The following is a 16,068-nucleotide window of genomic DNA, read 5'->3' as shown; positions in this document are numbered from 1 at the left end:
TTTATTATATTAAGAAATAACTAAATTACATATAAAAATTAGTTTTAGATTTCGCAGGTGTACTATACATATTGTCATACATATGTATATAAATTGTAGAATTTTTTCAGATGTTATGTAAATAAAGAAATTTGGCTTATTTGTTAAAGTTTTGATAGAGCAACCAATAGTCGAGACGTATGTTAAGCTGTATTCGTGTATTAATTAAGACAAGCAACATTACAATTTATGCAACACTTCATATTTTAATCAACATATGTAATACATTTGTAGATTAGGAAAAAGCAACATGTTTGGCTTGCAAGAAAATGATTTATGGTTGACTTGACTTTAAAGACCACTTTTAATGTCAATTTCTATGGTAAACAAAATAGAGGAAGTAAAATGTAGTGTTTAGATTGTCTATTTTGCAGGGTAACTGACAGGTTGTGCTTTCTCACCTGGATACTTTGTGCTCTCGTTTAAAAGATAAACAAGTCGACATTTTGACAACCCAAAATGCGGGCCAGGCAACAAAATGTGGCGAGTGTGGCAACTGCGGCTGTAGCTTTAGCCATGGCTGCGGCTGCGGCATTTGCTGTCGTTGCCATTGTCTCTTCTGCTCTGGTCTGATGTTTTCTCTGCTTCAGCTGGTTCGCTTTATGAAAACTCCATAAACTTTCATCAAATAATCGAAATCAACTTTCAACTTCAGCTTCGGGATGTCTGCAATTTATATGCAAATTTGATTAAGAAAATACTGCGAGGCTTTGGCTTTTGCTTTCCGTTGCTGATCCACAATCCTCCTCCCTGTCCCTTCTCCCTCTCTTACTCGATGCCTTCTCTAGTTGCCCCCTTCCGTCCTTTTGGCTGGGTAAGTAATTGAAACAAAAAATATGCATTTGACCAGCATCGCGTTTCGTGTTGGTCCGCTTAACTAATGTAATTTAAAATGGACGAGTGGCAAATTACTTGCCCTTAAAAACGCGAAACATTTGCGGACATTCCTTTTCCCCCCACATCTCACCCCCTCCGGCGACGCCTTTGGCGTACCCGAAACACACAAAAAAACAGGAAAAATAATGCCGTTGCGTAAATTGCCCAGCGCAAATCCCGTGAAAATAAAAATTGTTAAAATAAATTGTGTGGGCGGTCGCAAATTGGTTTGGCTTTCTGCTTGGCTTAATTTGTAATTCAAATGTTCTCGTTTCGTTCTCGTTCACTCAGCGGCGAACGCTTGTTAAATACGCCCCAGCGGTCGCAGCAGCGATCTGGCAACGCTGCAATGAATCATTGCTGCCTAAGTGGCAGTGCTGTAAACCGCCATAAAACATCATTAAGTGTTGGCAAACGCAATCAAAGGCAACACGGATTACCACACACAGATGAATGGCCAAAGCTAACGATCAGTGCTGTAAAATGCCACGGATTATGATGATGAATGCGCAATGTGAACAATCAGTGCTGTTAAATTCTATTAAGTGTTATGAAGCGTATTGTAATGCTGTGGATTACTGTGGCGAATGAGCTATGCTCACAATTTGTACTCTGCTAAGGGCTGTAAAATGCAGAGATGATTAGCCAAAGCTAATGATCAGTGTTGCTAAAAGACATGAAGATTAAGATAATTGTGGTGAATGAAAGGTACTAAAAAAAGAAATACCTCAATTTCTTGGTATTCGACAATGAGCTCAATTTAGTGTTGCCAAGCGTAAGCGAGCTTCCCTTTAATTTAAATTTATTAAACATCGAAGAATAATATTGATTTGAAAGATATTGTTCTATATAATACTACCACACAGATGAATGGCCAAAGCTGACGCTCAGTGCCGTAAAATGCCACGGATTATGGTGATGAATGCGCAATGTGAACAATCAGTGCTGTTAAATTCTATTAAGTGTTATGAAGCGTATTGTAATGCGGTGGATTATTGTGGTGATTGAACTATGCTCACAATTTGTTCTCTGCTGAGGGCTGTAAAATACAAAGATGATTAGCCAAAGCTAATAATCAGTGTTGCTAAAAGACATGAAGATTAAGATAATTGTGGTGCATGAAAGGCTCTAAAAAGGTATAGCTTATTTTCTAAGTATTCGATTTCGCTGCGCTCTAAAAGATAATGAGCGCAGTTTAGTGTTGTCAAACGTAAGCGAAATGCCTTCGAAACTAATCTTATTAAATATTGAAGAATAATAATTTAAATGATATGGTTCTACATACATATACATACATATAATACTTCATAACCTTGACAACGATATTTAAACTAAACAACTAAGTTACTCGAATTGCAAGTTACAACACTGTTTATCAATATTATCTATCAAAGCTCATTGCAGTGCTGTAAAGTGTTTAAAACGAAATCAAGTTTTTTAATTAATTGAAATGAAAGCAACGACACTGTTAATCAACACTATCATCACAGCTAATTGCAGTGCTGTAAAGTATTTAAAAAGAAAGCGTCAAGTGTTGTGAGTCTTTATGATAAGCGGCTGGTAAACGCGAGTATATTTAGCTTAAATACTTAATTATCGCTAAATGGAAATGTTGTGCAGCGAAAATAAGAAGATTAAATTTTAATTGGGCGACTAAAATGGGTTTGACACACCTACACACACACACAGACACACACATGCAGATGTATTCACACATGTACATGGATGTGCATATTTTTAGAATAATTTGAAATATTAATTGCGCAAATTAGTGCAACCTAATTAAAGAAGCTAATAACTCGGCTGTCAGTTCACTTCAACATGAGCAATTTAGTATTTTCCCCCCTCTAGAGAGTTTAATCGAATAAAAGCGTTTTCATTTTTTATGCATATTAATTACTTGAAATTCCTTTCAAATATATTTTACTTATGCATGCAATAAATTCTTTTGTCGATAATGCGAGCGCGTAGTTTTTTTTTGTGTATGTGACGAGGTGTTGGAAATGTTAATTAAAATCGGTTGATAAATGAGCACAGATAATGGGAGTGTGAATAAAATTCTGCAAAAATATTTATAATAATTCAATTTTCGCTTTGTTTCGATTAAGTGCAGCTGCCAAGTAATTGACTTGTCAAACTTGTAAACGATTTAGAACAAAAAGTTATGAAACAACTTGACAACTACAATAAGAACATTTCTTAAGTTATTATGTTAAGCCCAGCTGTGCTTTATCCTTCAATTAGTAGCAGTCAAATCACTTTATAAACTGCGAGTTTTTCCCACTTAAATTCTATAAAAAATTGCCATAATTCTATAATATTCCCCATAGAATCCTGCAAGCGTTGCATGCAAAGAAATGTGTTCATCTTTTTTGTTCGTTTTACAATTTTGTGTTCGTTTTTTTTCTTCTTTTTTTTTTGCTGGCGTTCTACGGGAAATATGGCCAATAAAACTGTCATCAAAAAGTTGTAAAGTAATGAAGCATTGCGGGAAAAAATGTAAGAAAAACATTTCGGGAATGAAATGCGCACTTGAGGCAAAACTTTTGCCGCCAGCGATTCAACAAAATGTGAAGCAGGCAACACGCAAAAAAAAAAACAAAAATGAATATGAAAATGAAAATGCCAAAAATGAAATGGGAAGAAAAAGTAAAAATATTAATAAATACTCGTAGATTGTCGAAATGCACATTCACAAAAGAGATTTACATTTTAAGCGGTGCTGAAAAGAAGTCGCTTTCCTTCCTCCCTTTCGCCCTCCTCCCTTCCTTCGCCCTACAACATTGTTCCTCTTTGTGTCGTCGTCGTCTCTTGTCTCCATCGTCCAGCTCAGTGGCACATCTCCAGCTGCTGCACACAATGTTGCACATTATTTTGCACTCTATCAATTTGAGCTCAAGTTGAGCGCAAGTTTTTCCAGCTTTGCCCCTATATACATAAATTCATAAAATATATCTATATTGTTACCCTGTAAAAGTGGGCGCTGAGGGTGGCTTGACAGTATCTCGTGTTGGCCAGCAATAAACATATCTCATTAAAACCATGAGCTGCGTCTTGCAACCGTCCATCTCAATCAATCAAAATGAGTAATTACCGCCATTATCTATATTGACACCCTGTAAAGTGCTTAGCTTAGGCGGGCTATAATAAGTTGTGGGTGTTTCTTCTTTTAACTGGTGGCTTACAACGAGTATTTAAATTTCCTCGTTAAGATATCAAATTTATGTCTTAAGGACTCTTTAAAATACTATTTATAACAATTTCTATGTTTTTTATATAAGTAAAAACGAATTCAACATACATTCTCTTTATAATTGTCAACTTGTTAGTCTAGACAACTCTGTAGTTGTGCAGTTACAGAGTATTACACTTGACTAAAGCATTCTTCTGCTTGTGCTTTCATTCCTTCCTGTCTTCTCTTCTTTTTTCTTTTTTTTGGGCATTCCTTTTGACTCTCGTTGTTATTGTTGTTAAAAAGTTTGCTCCACTCATAATTCCCGATTGCTCTTTTGTTCAATTGCCAAACGTAGAGTGGGCATTGCTTTGACTGCGAGGGAAGCGAGGCGAGGAGGAAGACACCAAAAGGGGGGAGAGAGTGTGAGGGGGGAGTCGTAACCAGCAGCCCGCATCAGCAAGTTGTTTTACGCAACATTTACTGTGGACTCACTGTGGCCAGGCCAAGAAGCCCCCCAAAGACCAAGAGACCAACCGGCAGGACCAAAAGGACCTAAAACCAATGCCAACTTTGGACTTTGCCGAGAAGACTCCGAATGTCTATGCTGCTGCTGCTGCGTATGTGTGTGTGTGTCTGTTTTTTTTTTCCGCTAATTGGAAAAGTTGCAAGTTGTGCGGGCTGCGTGAGCGTTTAGATGTCTTCTCCCTTACCACAAACTTCCCAGCGACTTCCCAGTGATCTGATGTGCTGAAGTCTTCAATGTCCCGAGGTCCTGCTGACTTGGCCATGCGGCAGTGGCGGCTTTTATGGCATTTGGAATGCTTATTAGCAGCTGACACGGCGTCAAAGTTTATAAAGCATGAGATTTTACACTCGTAATTGCCCATTAGCCGCCCCTCCTTCCGTTCCCCCCCACACATAATGAACGGGGGGCCCCTGATGTGTTTGAGAGATGTTGAGATGTGCCTAAGCTGCGTCTTCCTGCGCTTTATGCCATTGTAATTACAATAACCGAATGACTTATATTTTGAGGCAAATGCTTTGCATCCGTCTGATAACTCTGTCTTCTAGTCTCCATCTAATCCCCTCCCCTCTCCTCGGCCATCGTTTCTAATTCCCTTCGCCAAAATTGAATTGCCTGAGAGTGCGCCGACGCTGAGAGCGAGAGAGAACGAGAGAGAGCAAGAGAGCGAGAGCGGGAAATACATTGGGATATTTTTGTTCCCTGGCAACAGGACGAAACTGGCAAAAGGTGTTCAGTTACGAGTTCGTTTCGGTTAGTCAGTCTATTGCCACAAATGGCCGCGTGTGGCAGACAAAAGCGCATGAAAAATTCATAAGGCGAATTCCAAAGCGCAACGGCAACAGCAACAGCAACAACAGCAACAACAAAGAGAACAACAGCAACAAGAACATCGAGCAAAAACGTTAGTCGTCAACGTCATCATCATCGTCATCGTCATCGGAATCGAATGGCGAGCGGCCAATGAACGTTGCTTTCTAATACCCAAAACATAGAGCTAAAGGTGTGCACTCGTGTGTGTGAGTGTGCGAGTGTGTGTGTGTGTGTGAGTATGTGTGTGTTAGTGAGTGTTAGTGAGTGGCTAACCGAATACTTGACGTTTTACTTTCATATAGTTTCCTTCAACACACAAAAAATAAAAAAAGGAACGACAAGAAAACAAAATAAAATGAAAGGAAAATTTGCCAACAAAATTCAATGGCAAATCGAAAAGTGCTTGACAAACGAGTATAAAAAAAAAACAGAAATAAATGAAAAGAAAAACCAACAACAATAACTGGGACAACATTACAAGAATGAGAGTGTGCGTTTGTGTGTGTGTTGGTGTGTAAGTTAGTGTGTTTTGTGTGTGTGCCAACACAAATACACGAGTGCTTTACGCTCAACAAATTTACGATATATACAATAAATATCTATATATATATATGCGAGTATATGTGAAGTGTATATAAAAGCAGCACAAACAAAGAGCAAATGTTGATTATTTGGTCATTCGGTTGTGGTCCTTCTCTCCCTTCACCCCCTCACTCTTCGCGCGTCCTTAGGGTATATTGAGTGACTGCTGCAGGACCCCCTCTCCAGCCCCTTCTAATCCCCAGTTTATGTGCACAGAAAGAGCCTCAAGTATCATTGAATTGTTAAACACAATTAGGTTTTGTTTGCGCTCTTCCCAGCTACTACGATATCACTTTAATTACAACAACTTTACGCCTTGCAAAAAAGATAAGTTCTCACTTGCTACACACACACTCTCACACTCATACACACATATAGTATTATATTATTATAGCTGAACTTGTTAGTGATAAAAAATAACAGCAAAAGTTTCTGCAAGCTTCAATTGTGAGTTAATTTTTCATAACAAAAGTTTTGCTTATTTCTCTCTGCTTGCTTGCAAAGAGTAGAGAAGACGAGGGGGTAAGGAGGAGGAGGAGGAGGATAGAAGGGGCTGGTGAGTGCTTGTGTTTGCATACATTCGTTTGCCACAAACAACACCACAATGTTTCTCATGTGTAAATTAAATGAAATTTCTGTAATTTATTCGCTTGGAATTAATTGAATTCAGCAAAAATTGCATTCACATTCGTCAAAAAAAGACAAATTATAAAAATGAAGTACATTTAAAAAAATAAAATAATGTATTCCTGATGACATTTTGCGTAATTGATTTGGGAAATGCAATTTCCAGAGATGACAGCATATTAAATGAAGGGGCAACAAATGAAAATCAGTTTGTAGCTAAAACCGTGTCATGCAAACGTAGCAAAAATGTAAATTTTTGTATAAATTTTGTGTATTTTTGCAATTGGTGAAGAGGCAAATGGCAATCTCTAGAGAATTGTGTAAATAACTAATGAATATACATTTATGTTATCATAAGTTGTTTATGTGCAAAAGAATATAAATGAATACATTTCTGAATCTCCACACAATTTAATGCTACTTATGAGCTGAGCGTTTAATACTTGCTTTATTTTCAATTTCATTTTAATAATAATTTCTCTTCATTGAAGACTTTAAACAGTCGCAAAAATATTGTTAAATCCTCTCTGAAAAATACGCATTTTTAGCATCAACTGTGCAAAGAAATGAAACGGACAATAGCATTGTTTATAATCCAGCTGTGCTATTTGTTAATCCTTCAGCTAAAATGAAAGCCAGCATAAAGTCTGTTTAGCTCAATTTTGCCACACTGGTTGCCGCTGTCCAAAAGTATGCTTTCTATTATTTATAACTAGAATTTCAGTGGCGATGGCGAGAGAGCTGGTCGTTGAATAAATGAAAATGAGACACTTGGCCTTTATGCCGAAACGATTGCAAAAGTCCTTCGCATTAATTATGCACAGTTTCGACAGCAATAAACAATAATAAAAATAACACTTGAACTATGCAAAATTCATAATGAACTTTGTCGAACTTGCGACAAAGGCAACAGAGTGAGTGGGACAAAGTTTGGGGGCTGCATAGCGCTGCTATTGATATACAATATAATAAATTGTGATATTTTAATGAAGAGCCCGAAAGTATGCTACGGAAATTGTTGTAGCGCAATTGAAAGTAGTCTTTGCGTTTGGCCTCCCGAAAAGTATGCTACACTAAGCGTAATGCGGTAAATTAGGCAAAATATCGTCGTTAGGAACGAAATGGCAGCCGCAGCGGTTCTCGGTTACATAAAAGCCCACCCATTAAAGCCTTGGACACAAGGCGTGGCATAGTTTATGGCATTTTAATCATTTAACAACGCTTTGGTTTGCAGTCAACATGCAAATTGCCTGGCGAGCAACCAAACAGGACGAACAGACCCAAACAACAGCAGCAACAACAAGAGCAACAACAACAACAACATCGGTAGCACCACCAGAAGCGACAGCAGCAAAAACACAATAAAAATTGCCTATAAATGGGCGGAAGAGCAGTAGCAGGAGGAGAAACAGGAGCAGGAGGAGGAGTAGGAGCTGATGGTCGAGGAAATGGAGAAGACCATGTGGGTGTAGATGTTGTAGGTGATGGTGTTGTTGTTGCTGTGCCGGCGACTGCGATTGTGACTGGGACTGTGGGAGTAGCCGACGCCATTGGCATGGATATACGCACAAGGACAGCAACAACAACAGAAATAAACAACAACAAAGACAGCAGCAACAACAACAACAGAAGCAACAGCAACAACAACAACGAATCAACGTCGACGTCAGTCAAACAGAACAACAAAGCGAAACTTCCGCATAGGATGCGACGAAACGGAAGTTATTTTGGTCGTTTGAACGTACGGATCTATCTCATCTATTCATGCTGCTATCTGCTGCTGATAATGGCAGCAGCTGGCAGCAACAATGTGGTAAATGGACTCAAATGCTATTGCAATCCAAAGGAATGCGATGTTATACGGGCCCTCGACTGCCCCGGCAAGGGCCTAATGCTCTGGGATCCATGCCAGTAAGTTAAACCACTCATCTACAATATTTTATGCGTATCTATTCCACAATTTCTCCTATACACATACATATATTTCGAATATTACGATTCTCATTCGTATTCGCATTCGCATTCACATTCGCACACTCTAATTCTATTCATGTGCAGATGCTGCCGCATATGCGCTAAAACGTTGGGCGAATCCTGCGGCGGACCCGGCGGCTTTTCCGGCCAATGCGAACCGCCCCTTCAGTGTGTTACCAAACTGCCCATTAGCAGCGGTCTCGGCGTCTGCATGGGTAAGTCTCTTCTTCTTTCTCTTATTCGCTTTCTCTATCTCTCTCTCTCTCTCTATATTTATCTCTGTTTTTGTTTGGACTGCATGTGCGCCGTATTAATTTCGAAAGCTACTTCTCAGCATTTTTTATTATGTTTATCACATCTTAAATTCCACTCAGATACCCGGTGGCTATCATATAAAAGTGCATATTAGTGGCAAGTGAAAAATGCTGTTCATTTTGAACTGAGTGTGGTACACAATTAAAGTTAGTTTTTCATATTATACGCGCATTCATTAGCTTCTTAAATTTATAAATATTTAAATATATTTTAACCCATACAACAAGTTCACTTTAAATGAATTTAGATTATTTATTTTTTGATTGGAAATTCGCTGCTTTTTTTCTGAAAATAGCATTTAATTTTTTTCGGTTATCTAATATTCGCAATCTATAAAGTTAATTATAAGCTCATTGCACAATAAAATTGCAAGTTTATCCACAAACTATGTACGAGTCTATACGCTTTATGTAGACATGTCTATGATGACAAAACATTCTGCTTTTTTTGACAATAAATGAAACATATTTCTCTTGCTATTGATTAGTTCTGTAATTGTTGCTTACGTTGATGTTGGATAACTGTTAGACTCCAAGATAGTTACACAAAATGAAGGCGCTTTCATATCGCATACGACAAAAACAGAAATCGCTTTCGAAATACAGAATTTCAAAACCGATTTTAGCAAATCTATTAGGAATTAATGCGTGAGACTGTTATATGTTATGTTTACATTTACCTTGACAATGTTTTTTTTTAATTGATTAAAAAATGTTAAGTCGTTCTTTTTTGATTTGATTTCAAGCGATGTCGCACGAGGCAACTCTTTCCTTTGCCATATTTATATAAATTTGTAATTTGTTCACATTGTTCCTCAAAAGTATTAGAAGAAAGGATTTAAAATATACATATACTAAATATATAAGCTATTGTTTTATAATTTTAATATAATGAATATATCACAAGAGAACACCAACTATCAAAGAACACTTGACCGTGAATTTATTTCTCTTAATATTTCTAATTGCTTCGATGTGTTGACATTAATTTATTAGTTCAATAACGTCCGATTGCCATATGCTTAATTGCACTAATAGAAAACAGAGCCTTCTGAGAATACATACACCAAATATTGTTCACCCCGCAGAAACTTGAGGTGCATTTGGTAGTTTAAGTCCAATATTCCGGGCGGATACATATCAGGGATTAGTGTGACATTTGTCATGCCATACGTTATGCACTGTAAATATTGGTTGGCATATTAATGGCATAATTTAGATAAATTTATAATACTAATACCCACCTCTGATACTGGGCAATTTGTGGGTAGAGTGCTGCCAATTTGAAAGCGCCTAAAGAACTTGCCATAAAAGCTGCCGATGTTGATGGAGTTGAGAAACTTGCAACCATCCATTTTGACTTGAGTCAAGCTCAATTTGGTGCCATCTCGTTTCATAATATCCAAAATGATCACAATATTAAACGATCTCACTGTTTCCAATAGACTGAAATTCACGGAAAACGAGGGATCGGATCTTTTTTTATGCACTTCGCAGCGAATGTGACTCACAACTGACGCTTCAATGTTTAAGCATGTCAAGTTTCTGAGCTCCACCGAGACGGGTCGCTGTGAAAGAGTAAAATTACATCTCATTAATCACAAATTGGTTTCAATTAAAATTGTACCTTAGCTTCACTCAAGTGCGGCAAAGTCAACACAGTTAGGGTCAAGAATAATACTTTGTATTTCATTATTCAAGTGTTCTTTACAGTTGAGAGGAATGTTAGTAAATGAAATCATAAATAAATAAATCATCTTATTTAAATTGGAGCAACAATCAAACAAATGTCCAATTAATGTGATTTTAATATGCACGAAAATTAATTGGATTTTCGTTCTATCGATTGTCCATCTAATGAGCAATCGCGCCCGCCCCCGCCCACACACACGTCATGCATAATTGCTGAATTTTTCAAAAATGTGTTTGCTTTGCTTTTCTCTCCCTCACTCGTGTGATTACAGATCTGCAACATTTGACAGCGCTCACATACAGCCAGCTGAGCAACTGCACTGCGGATGAGGCGATTGTGCTGGAGCCGGGATGTGAGATAACCAACAAACGCTGTCAATGCTGGCCCACAATGCGCACCTGTCTCAGCCAGCTGTCCACTGATGGCGGCACGCCAAGCAATTCGCGTTGGCATTTCAAAAATCTCGAGGTAATTTTCTATAGCATACTTATTGGCGTCGCATCAAAAATATTCGTTAAAGCGCAAACGAAAACACAAATATTCGTTTGTGATTGAGCCAGGTGTGATTGCTATTAATTGCATTTTCTTTTTTCTGTTTGTGTGTGTGTGTGTGTGCGTTTGGGATTTCTAGGACTGCCAATTGAACTTGCAAAATCTGATTAAACTCGAATTGGAATTCGATGAAGACTATAAAATCTCACCGAGTAAATTTACATACAAAAAGCTGCGGAGAAAGCGAAAATCGTTGAGGAAACGCATGTGAGTTGAATTTTTTATCAGTATTTCGCAATTCGAATACATTCGAACGTAATACGTTCGTAATTTATGCATTTGATTTATTTATTGTCGCTTCGATTTATTTATTGCAGCATCATTTTGGAAGATGAAGATGATGGTGGCAGCAGCATCCAGCAGCAGCAGGAGCAGCATGAAACCGTCTAAAAACGTCCCCCCTTCTATCTCTTCTCATAAATAAAATTCTTGTACAGATAGTATGCTTACTTCTATGAAATGTGGCTATTATAAATATGATAATAAACAAACCTATACATTATACAACACAATATACTTATACATGCATTCATTCAAACAGACAGACAAACATCAACACACACACACACACATACGTACGTATTGGGTATGGTAAATATAAACTATTGTATGTATTGTATGTATCCCTAAGACATTTGTTACTTTATTGTTTTTTGAAACAATGTGTGCGCATACATAATGTATTATATATTGCAATTTCTATTCCTAACAAGACAAAAACCTAAAGAAAAAAACAAAAAACATAAAAAATACCTACAAAATATATTTGAAACATTTTACGAATGTTGTTGCTTTCGAAAATAATGCGATTAAGAAAAGCATCGAAATATATATATACATAAATGGCCAGAAAAACTAGTTATTTTCATTTTTATACCCGTTACCCATAGGGTAGAAGGGTATTATTGTTTTGTGACTGCAGGAAATGTATGCAACAGGCAAAAGGAATCGTCTCCGACCCTATAAAGAATACATATTCTTGATCTGCATGAACAGACGAGACAATATAGCGAGGTCAGTCTGAGCGTCGTCCGTATGAACATCTGAAAATCTAGTATATTTAGCACTCTGTGGTATTCTTTCAATGGAGTACTATATCAATATTATAATAAAAGCAAAATAGTGACGTATTCATTTTAAAATATACAACATTATTATGCTGCAAAAATACTAAAAATACTATCCGATGGAAAAAATACTAAAAATATATTATCCGTTGGAATATATTTTTTTTAAATATGTTTGCGGTATTTTATTTTAGAATATTTTGAAATAAATACCGCACTGTTTTGCTAGCGGGTGTGTCACAGTTGAGCACACCCATCTGTGGCTGGCTTACTTGTTTAATTTTGGTTTTTGATTTAAACTGTGTGTTGGTGCATTTCACATACAATTTTCTACAAACGACAATTACAAATGAAAGTGTTTTAGATTCTTATTGTATTAATAACATCTTTTAGTAAATAATTGATCCTTCAACATAAACGTCGGCAATGATTTTGTTATCCTTTTCAATTTGCAAAGTCAATTGATGAGTTAAAGCTGGCACATTCGGCGGATATTCGTCCACTAAAACTGTGTAATTACGTATCTCGAAGACAGTGTTCTACGATTATAAAAACCGTATTCAGATAATGCTAAAAATGTTAATAAAATTTGCAATACATACAGCTGGAACTGGACAACCTTTGGGAAAGTTGCTGACACTGAGGATGCGTTTGAAGAATTTGCCAAAAATGTTGTTGCTGTAAAATGACTCCAGGAATTTGCAGCCATCTAGTTTGTGACGTCCGATGCTGATTTTCGTTTTATCTTTTTTGAGAATTCCCACATCGAGCCACAGATTAAAGTCATTGGCAGTTTCCTTAAGGCTGAAGCGTGCATACATCACTGGAACAATGCGTTTTCTATAGATAATGCAGCTGAACTCGTGTCCCCATGAGGGATCAAGCGTTCGGCATGTAAAATTGTTGATTTCAATGGTGAAAGGTCGCTGTAAGATTTCGAAATAAATAAAATTCTTAAATTAAACTTTACATTCTATTACCTTAGCCTCATTCAAGGACTGAAAGCTGAGAATAGCTATAGCTATAACAATTAAGCGGTAAGCCATTGTTCGAACGTTGACTTCACATGAATTAAAGTGTGAATAGGAATAAGTTTTAAACTAAAACTAATCTAAATTAAGCTTTACAAAGCAATTATAAACGTATTAAATTACATAATAACACGAATAACGCGTTTTTAATATGTGTATTAATATTTGCTAATCTAGCTTTTTGATCGGTTTTGTTAAATGGCCGATTGCGAAATTGCTGCTATTAAAAGCGTGTTAATAGACAGTTAATTAAGTTGTAACTGAAAGTTACAAGTTGCCTATTTTAATGCAATTTATTTACGACTCGCATTTGTGCAGAAAAACGATATCAATAATATTTAATATTTATGTATAGGTCGTAGTTCCAAGAACATATATGTGAGCGATAATTCTCTCATTGAGTTCGATTTTCATGCCCCATTCGTACGTCATTGCTGGAATACCTGGAGGATATTCCTCGGCCAGAACTGTATAGTTGCGTACCTCAAATAGTTTGTTCTATAAAATTTCATATTTTAAAAGGAAATTTTGAAAAATCAATCAATTACTTACAGCTGGAATCGGGCATTTCTTGGGAAGATTGCTGGCTGCCCGAATTCGCTTGAAGAACTTAAAGAAACCAACTTGGCTGTAAAACGATTCCAAAAATTTGCAGCCATCAAGCCTATGGCGGCCAACTGACATCTTAGAATTATCTTTCTTGATCATAGCTATATTAAAAATAAGATAAAAATGGACGCCCGGTTCCTTGAGATTAAATCGCACCGATAATGAGGGTTGAATGCGCTTTCTATGCAGAGTACAGCTGAATTCATGGGCTAACTCAGGCGCAATAGCTATGCAACTAAAGTTGTTTAGCTCAATATTCAGCTAAAAGAAAAAACTTTGAATTAACATTTGTCAGACATTAACTTTTTACTAACCTTTGCCTGACTTGAAATCAGTACACTAAGCAATATGCAGGTCAACAGCAACGCACGATAATCCATAGTTTGTATAGTAGATAGCTTCAAACCTATCTTGCAGTGAACAGCGTATTTTATAGAGTGCGAACAGTTGAAATACAAATTGGTTTAAAACAAACATTTGTATTATATCAGATAAACTTCATGTTTTTTTCCAAACGCACTTTTAATACGTTCATTTTTTTGCGATTGCAATATCATTAGCATACGTCACGTTCAATTGATGTTTAACTTCATTTTGCTTAGCTGCTAACAAAATGCGACATTTATATTGCGCGCCAAAGCTTGCAGCACATTTACAAAGCTGACTGCTTCAAAACTCGTGAAGTGGTTTGTAAATTCATGTGCTGAAGCTAACTAATATGAAATAACTCAGAGGAACACAACTTGTGTAAAGGATGCTTTTTAAAATGTGGTCCTTGAGAGGTGATACTGCGGAGTAGCTAAGGATTTTTATACTTTGCTTCCCCAGAGGTTGCCGACCCAACCTAACCTAATAGGTGATACAGCAAATAATAATATAAATTATTATATTACTCATTTCATTTCCCATTCATATATACTTTCAGCAGGATTGGGTGGATATTCTTCAATCCAAACTTCAACTTTTCATATTTCAACAAATCTATAAAGAGCGCAGCTAGATATCGTCATCATAATGAATAGTTCAATACATAATCTTGATTCAAAAACAAAACATTCTCGGCTGTTGTTCACAGCCATCATCAAAAATATGAGTCAACCTTTCGCTGCAATTTTAAAATATTAGGAATTTTTTAAACCGTTTAAAGTTTAAGGTTAACCAATGAATTGTGAGTAGATAATTATATAATTCAAGATATATGTATTATTTATTGAACATATTTGAGAACTTAATACTGTTTAATAAGAGATTTTCCCCTGAACATAAATATCAGCAACTATTCTGTTTTTGAATTCTATTTTCATTCCAAAGAAATGTGTAAGTGCTGGAACGTGCGGTGGATATTCCCGCGCCAGAACTGTATAGTTTCGTATCTCAAAGAGTGTGTTCTAAAATGATAATAAAATTAAAAAGATAAAAGAAAGTCTAATCAATAAAATACTTACACCAGGAACAGGACATGATTTTGGTAAATTACTGAAGGTTCGAAAGCGTTTAAAAAATTTTCCGACAACGTTGACGTTGCTATAAAATGTGCTTAGTACTTTGCAGCCATCCACTGTGAGATTCGTTATACCAATGGGAACTCCTCTCTTAATAATGCCCCAGGAGCATATAATATTGAATGCATCGGCCGTTTCCTTGAGGTTGAATCGCACAGACATAGAAGGCAAGACGCGTTTTCGATGAAGAATGCAGCTGAACTCGTGAGCTACCTCTGGGTAGTAAGAAATACAAGTGAAATTGTTGATTTCAATTTGAATGGGGCGCTAAACAAAAACAGAATTATATTATAATCAATCAACAAGTTCCTGTAATATCTACCTCATGCAGACTTGTATCCAGAATCCCCAGCAATATTAAAATCACTAACAAAGCGCGGTAATTCATGATTCGAGGAATGAACGCAACTGTTTGTGACTTTAGTGCATGATACGCATAAATTTCGAATGAAAATAATACATTCATTGCCTCTAATTAATCGCAATATTGATGTAAGATTCATTTTTAATTTTCCAATAATTGCTTAATGATTTTTTAATACAGTTTATTTTAAATTTTTAAATTTGTTACGTCATTATTTGGGGTTATGTCACGTATATTTGTTAACATTGAACAGAAGGAAATTAATTCATTTTGTTTGTAGACACGTTAAACAGCGACATAACGGAGAACTTCAAAACTCTTGGCTAT

General features: G+C 36.5%; 3 protein-coding genes across 4 annotated transcripts; 1 reads left to right on the top strand and 2 right to left on the bottom strand.

Moving 5' to 3' along the window:
* The first annotated feature begins 5,387 nt into the window (after positions 1–5,387).
* Positions 5,388–12,012, top strand: LOC117570778 (uncharacterized). 2 transcript variants are annotated; one of them, XM_034252617.2, is made up of 6 exons: positions 5,388–5,517; positions 7,870–8,546; positions 8,694–8,824; positions 10,888–11,084; positions 11,248–11,375; positions 11,486–12,012. In XM_034252617.2, the coding sequence occupies exons 2-6, from the start codon at positions 8,014–8,016 to the stop codon at positions 11,556–11,558; spliced, it is 1,062 nt and encodes a 353-aa protein (XP_034108508.1). In that variant the 5' UTR covers positions 5,388–5,517; positions 7,870–8,013; the 3' UTR covers positions 11,559–12,012. The 2 variants fall into 2 exon arrangements, with proteins under 2 accessions (XP_034108508.1, XP_034108506.1); XM_034252615.2 differs by having other exon boundaries at positions 5,388–5,616.
* On the bottom strand, positions 10,056–10,690 carry LOC127565587 (uncharacterized). Its single transcript, XM_052004827.1, has 2 exons — positions 10,551–10,690; positions 10,056–10,491 (listed from the first exon to the last, which is right to left on the bottom strand). Exons 1-2 carry the CDS (start codon positions 10,614–10,616, stop codon positions 10,126–10,128), a joined length of 432 nt encoding a protein of 143 aa, XP_051860787.1. The 5' UTR covers positions 10,617–10,690; the 3' UTR covers positions 10,056–10,125.
* A 612-nt stretch (positions 12,013–12,624) lies between the features above and the next one.
* Positions 12,625–13,281, bottom strand: LOC117566504 (uncharacterized). The gene is made up of 3 exons (XM_034246045.1): positions 13,216–13,281; positions 12,838–13,161; positions 12,625–12,774 (listed from the first exon to the last, which is right to left on the bottom strand). The coding sequence occupies exons 1-3, from the start codon at positions 13,279–13,281 to the stop codon at positions 12,625–12,627; spliced, it is 540 nt and encodes a 179-aa protein (XP_034101936.1).
* Between the last annotated feature and the right edge of the window lie 2,787 nt (positions 13,282–16,068).

Source organism: Drosophila albomicans, chromosome 3 (assembly GCF_009650485.2).
Source record: "Drosophila albomicans strain 15112-1751.03 chromosome 3, ASM965048v2, whole genome shotgun sequence".
Taxonomy (NCBI): domain Eukaryota; kingdom Metazoa; phylum Arthropoda; class Insecta; order Diptera; family Drosophilidae; genus Drosophila; species Drosophila albomicans.
This window is presented reverse-complemented; position numbering and strand designations above follow the sequence as displayed.

Coding starts and splice junctions, on each gene's coding strand:
- LOC117566504 (XM_034246045.1), bottom strand. CDS start 13,281: ATGGCTTACCGCTTAATTGTTATAGCTATAGCTATTCTCAGCTTTCAG. Junction 13,162..13,215: donor AGTCCTTGAATGAGGCTAAG/GTAATAGAATGT, acceptor GAAATCTTACAG/CGACCTTTCACCATTGAAAT. Junction 12,775..12,837: donor AAGGTTGTCCAGTTCCAGCT/GTATGTATTGCA, acceptor TTATAATCGTAG/AACACTGTCTTCGAGATACG.
- LOC127565587 (XM_052004827.1), bottom strand. CDS start 10,616: ATGAAATACAAAGTATTATTCTTGACCCTAACTGTGTTGACTTTGCCG. Junction 10,492..10,550: donor CGCACTTGAGTGAAGCTAAG/GTACAATTTTAA, acceptor ACTCTTTCACAG/CGACCCGTCTCGGTGGAGCT.
- LOC117570778 (XM_034252617.2), top strand. CDS start 8,014: ATGGGCGGAAGAGCAGTAGCAGGAGGAGAAACAGGAGCAGGAGGAGGA. Junction 11,085..11,247: donor GGCATTTCAAAAATCTCGAG/GTAATTTTCTAT, acceptor TGGGATTTCTAG/GACTGCCAATTGAACTTGCA. Junction 11,376..11,485: donor AAATCGTTGAGGAAACGCAT/GTGAGTTGAATT, acceptor TATTTATTGCAG/CATCATTTTGGAAGATGAAG.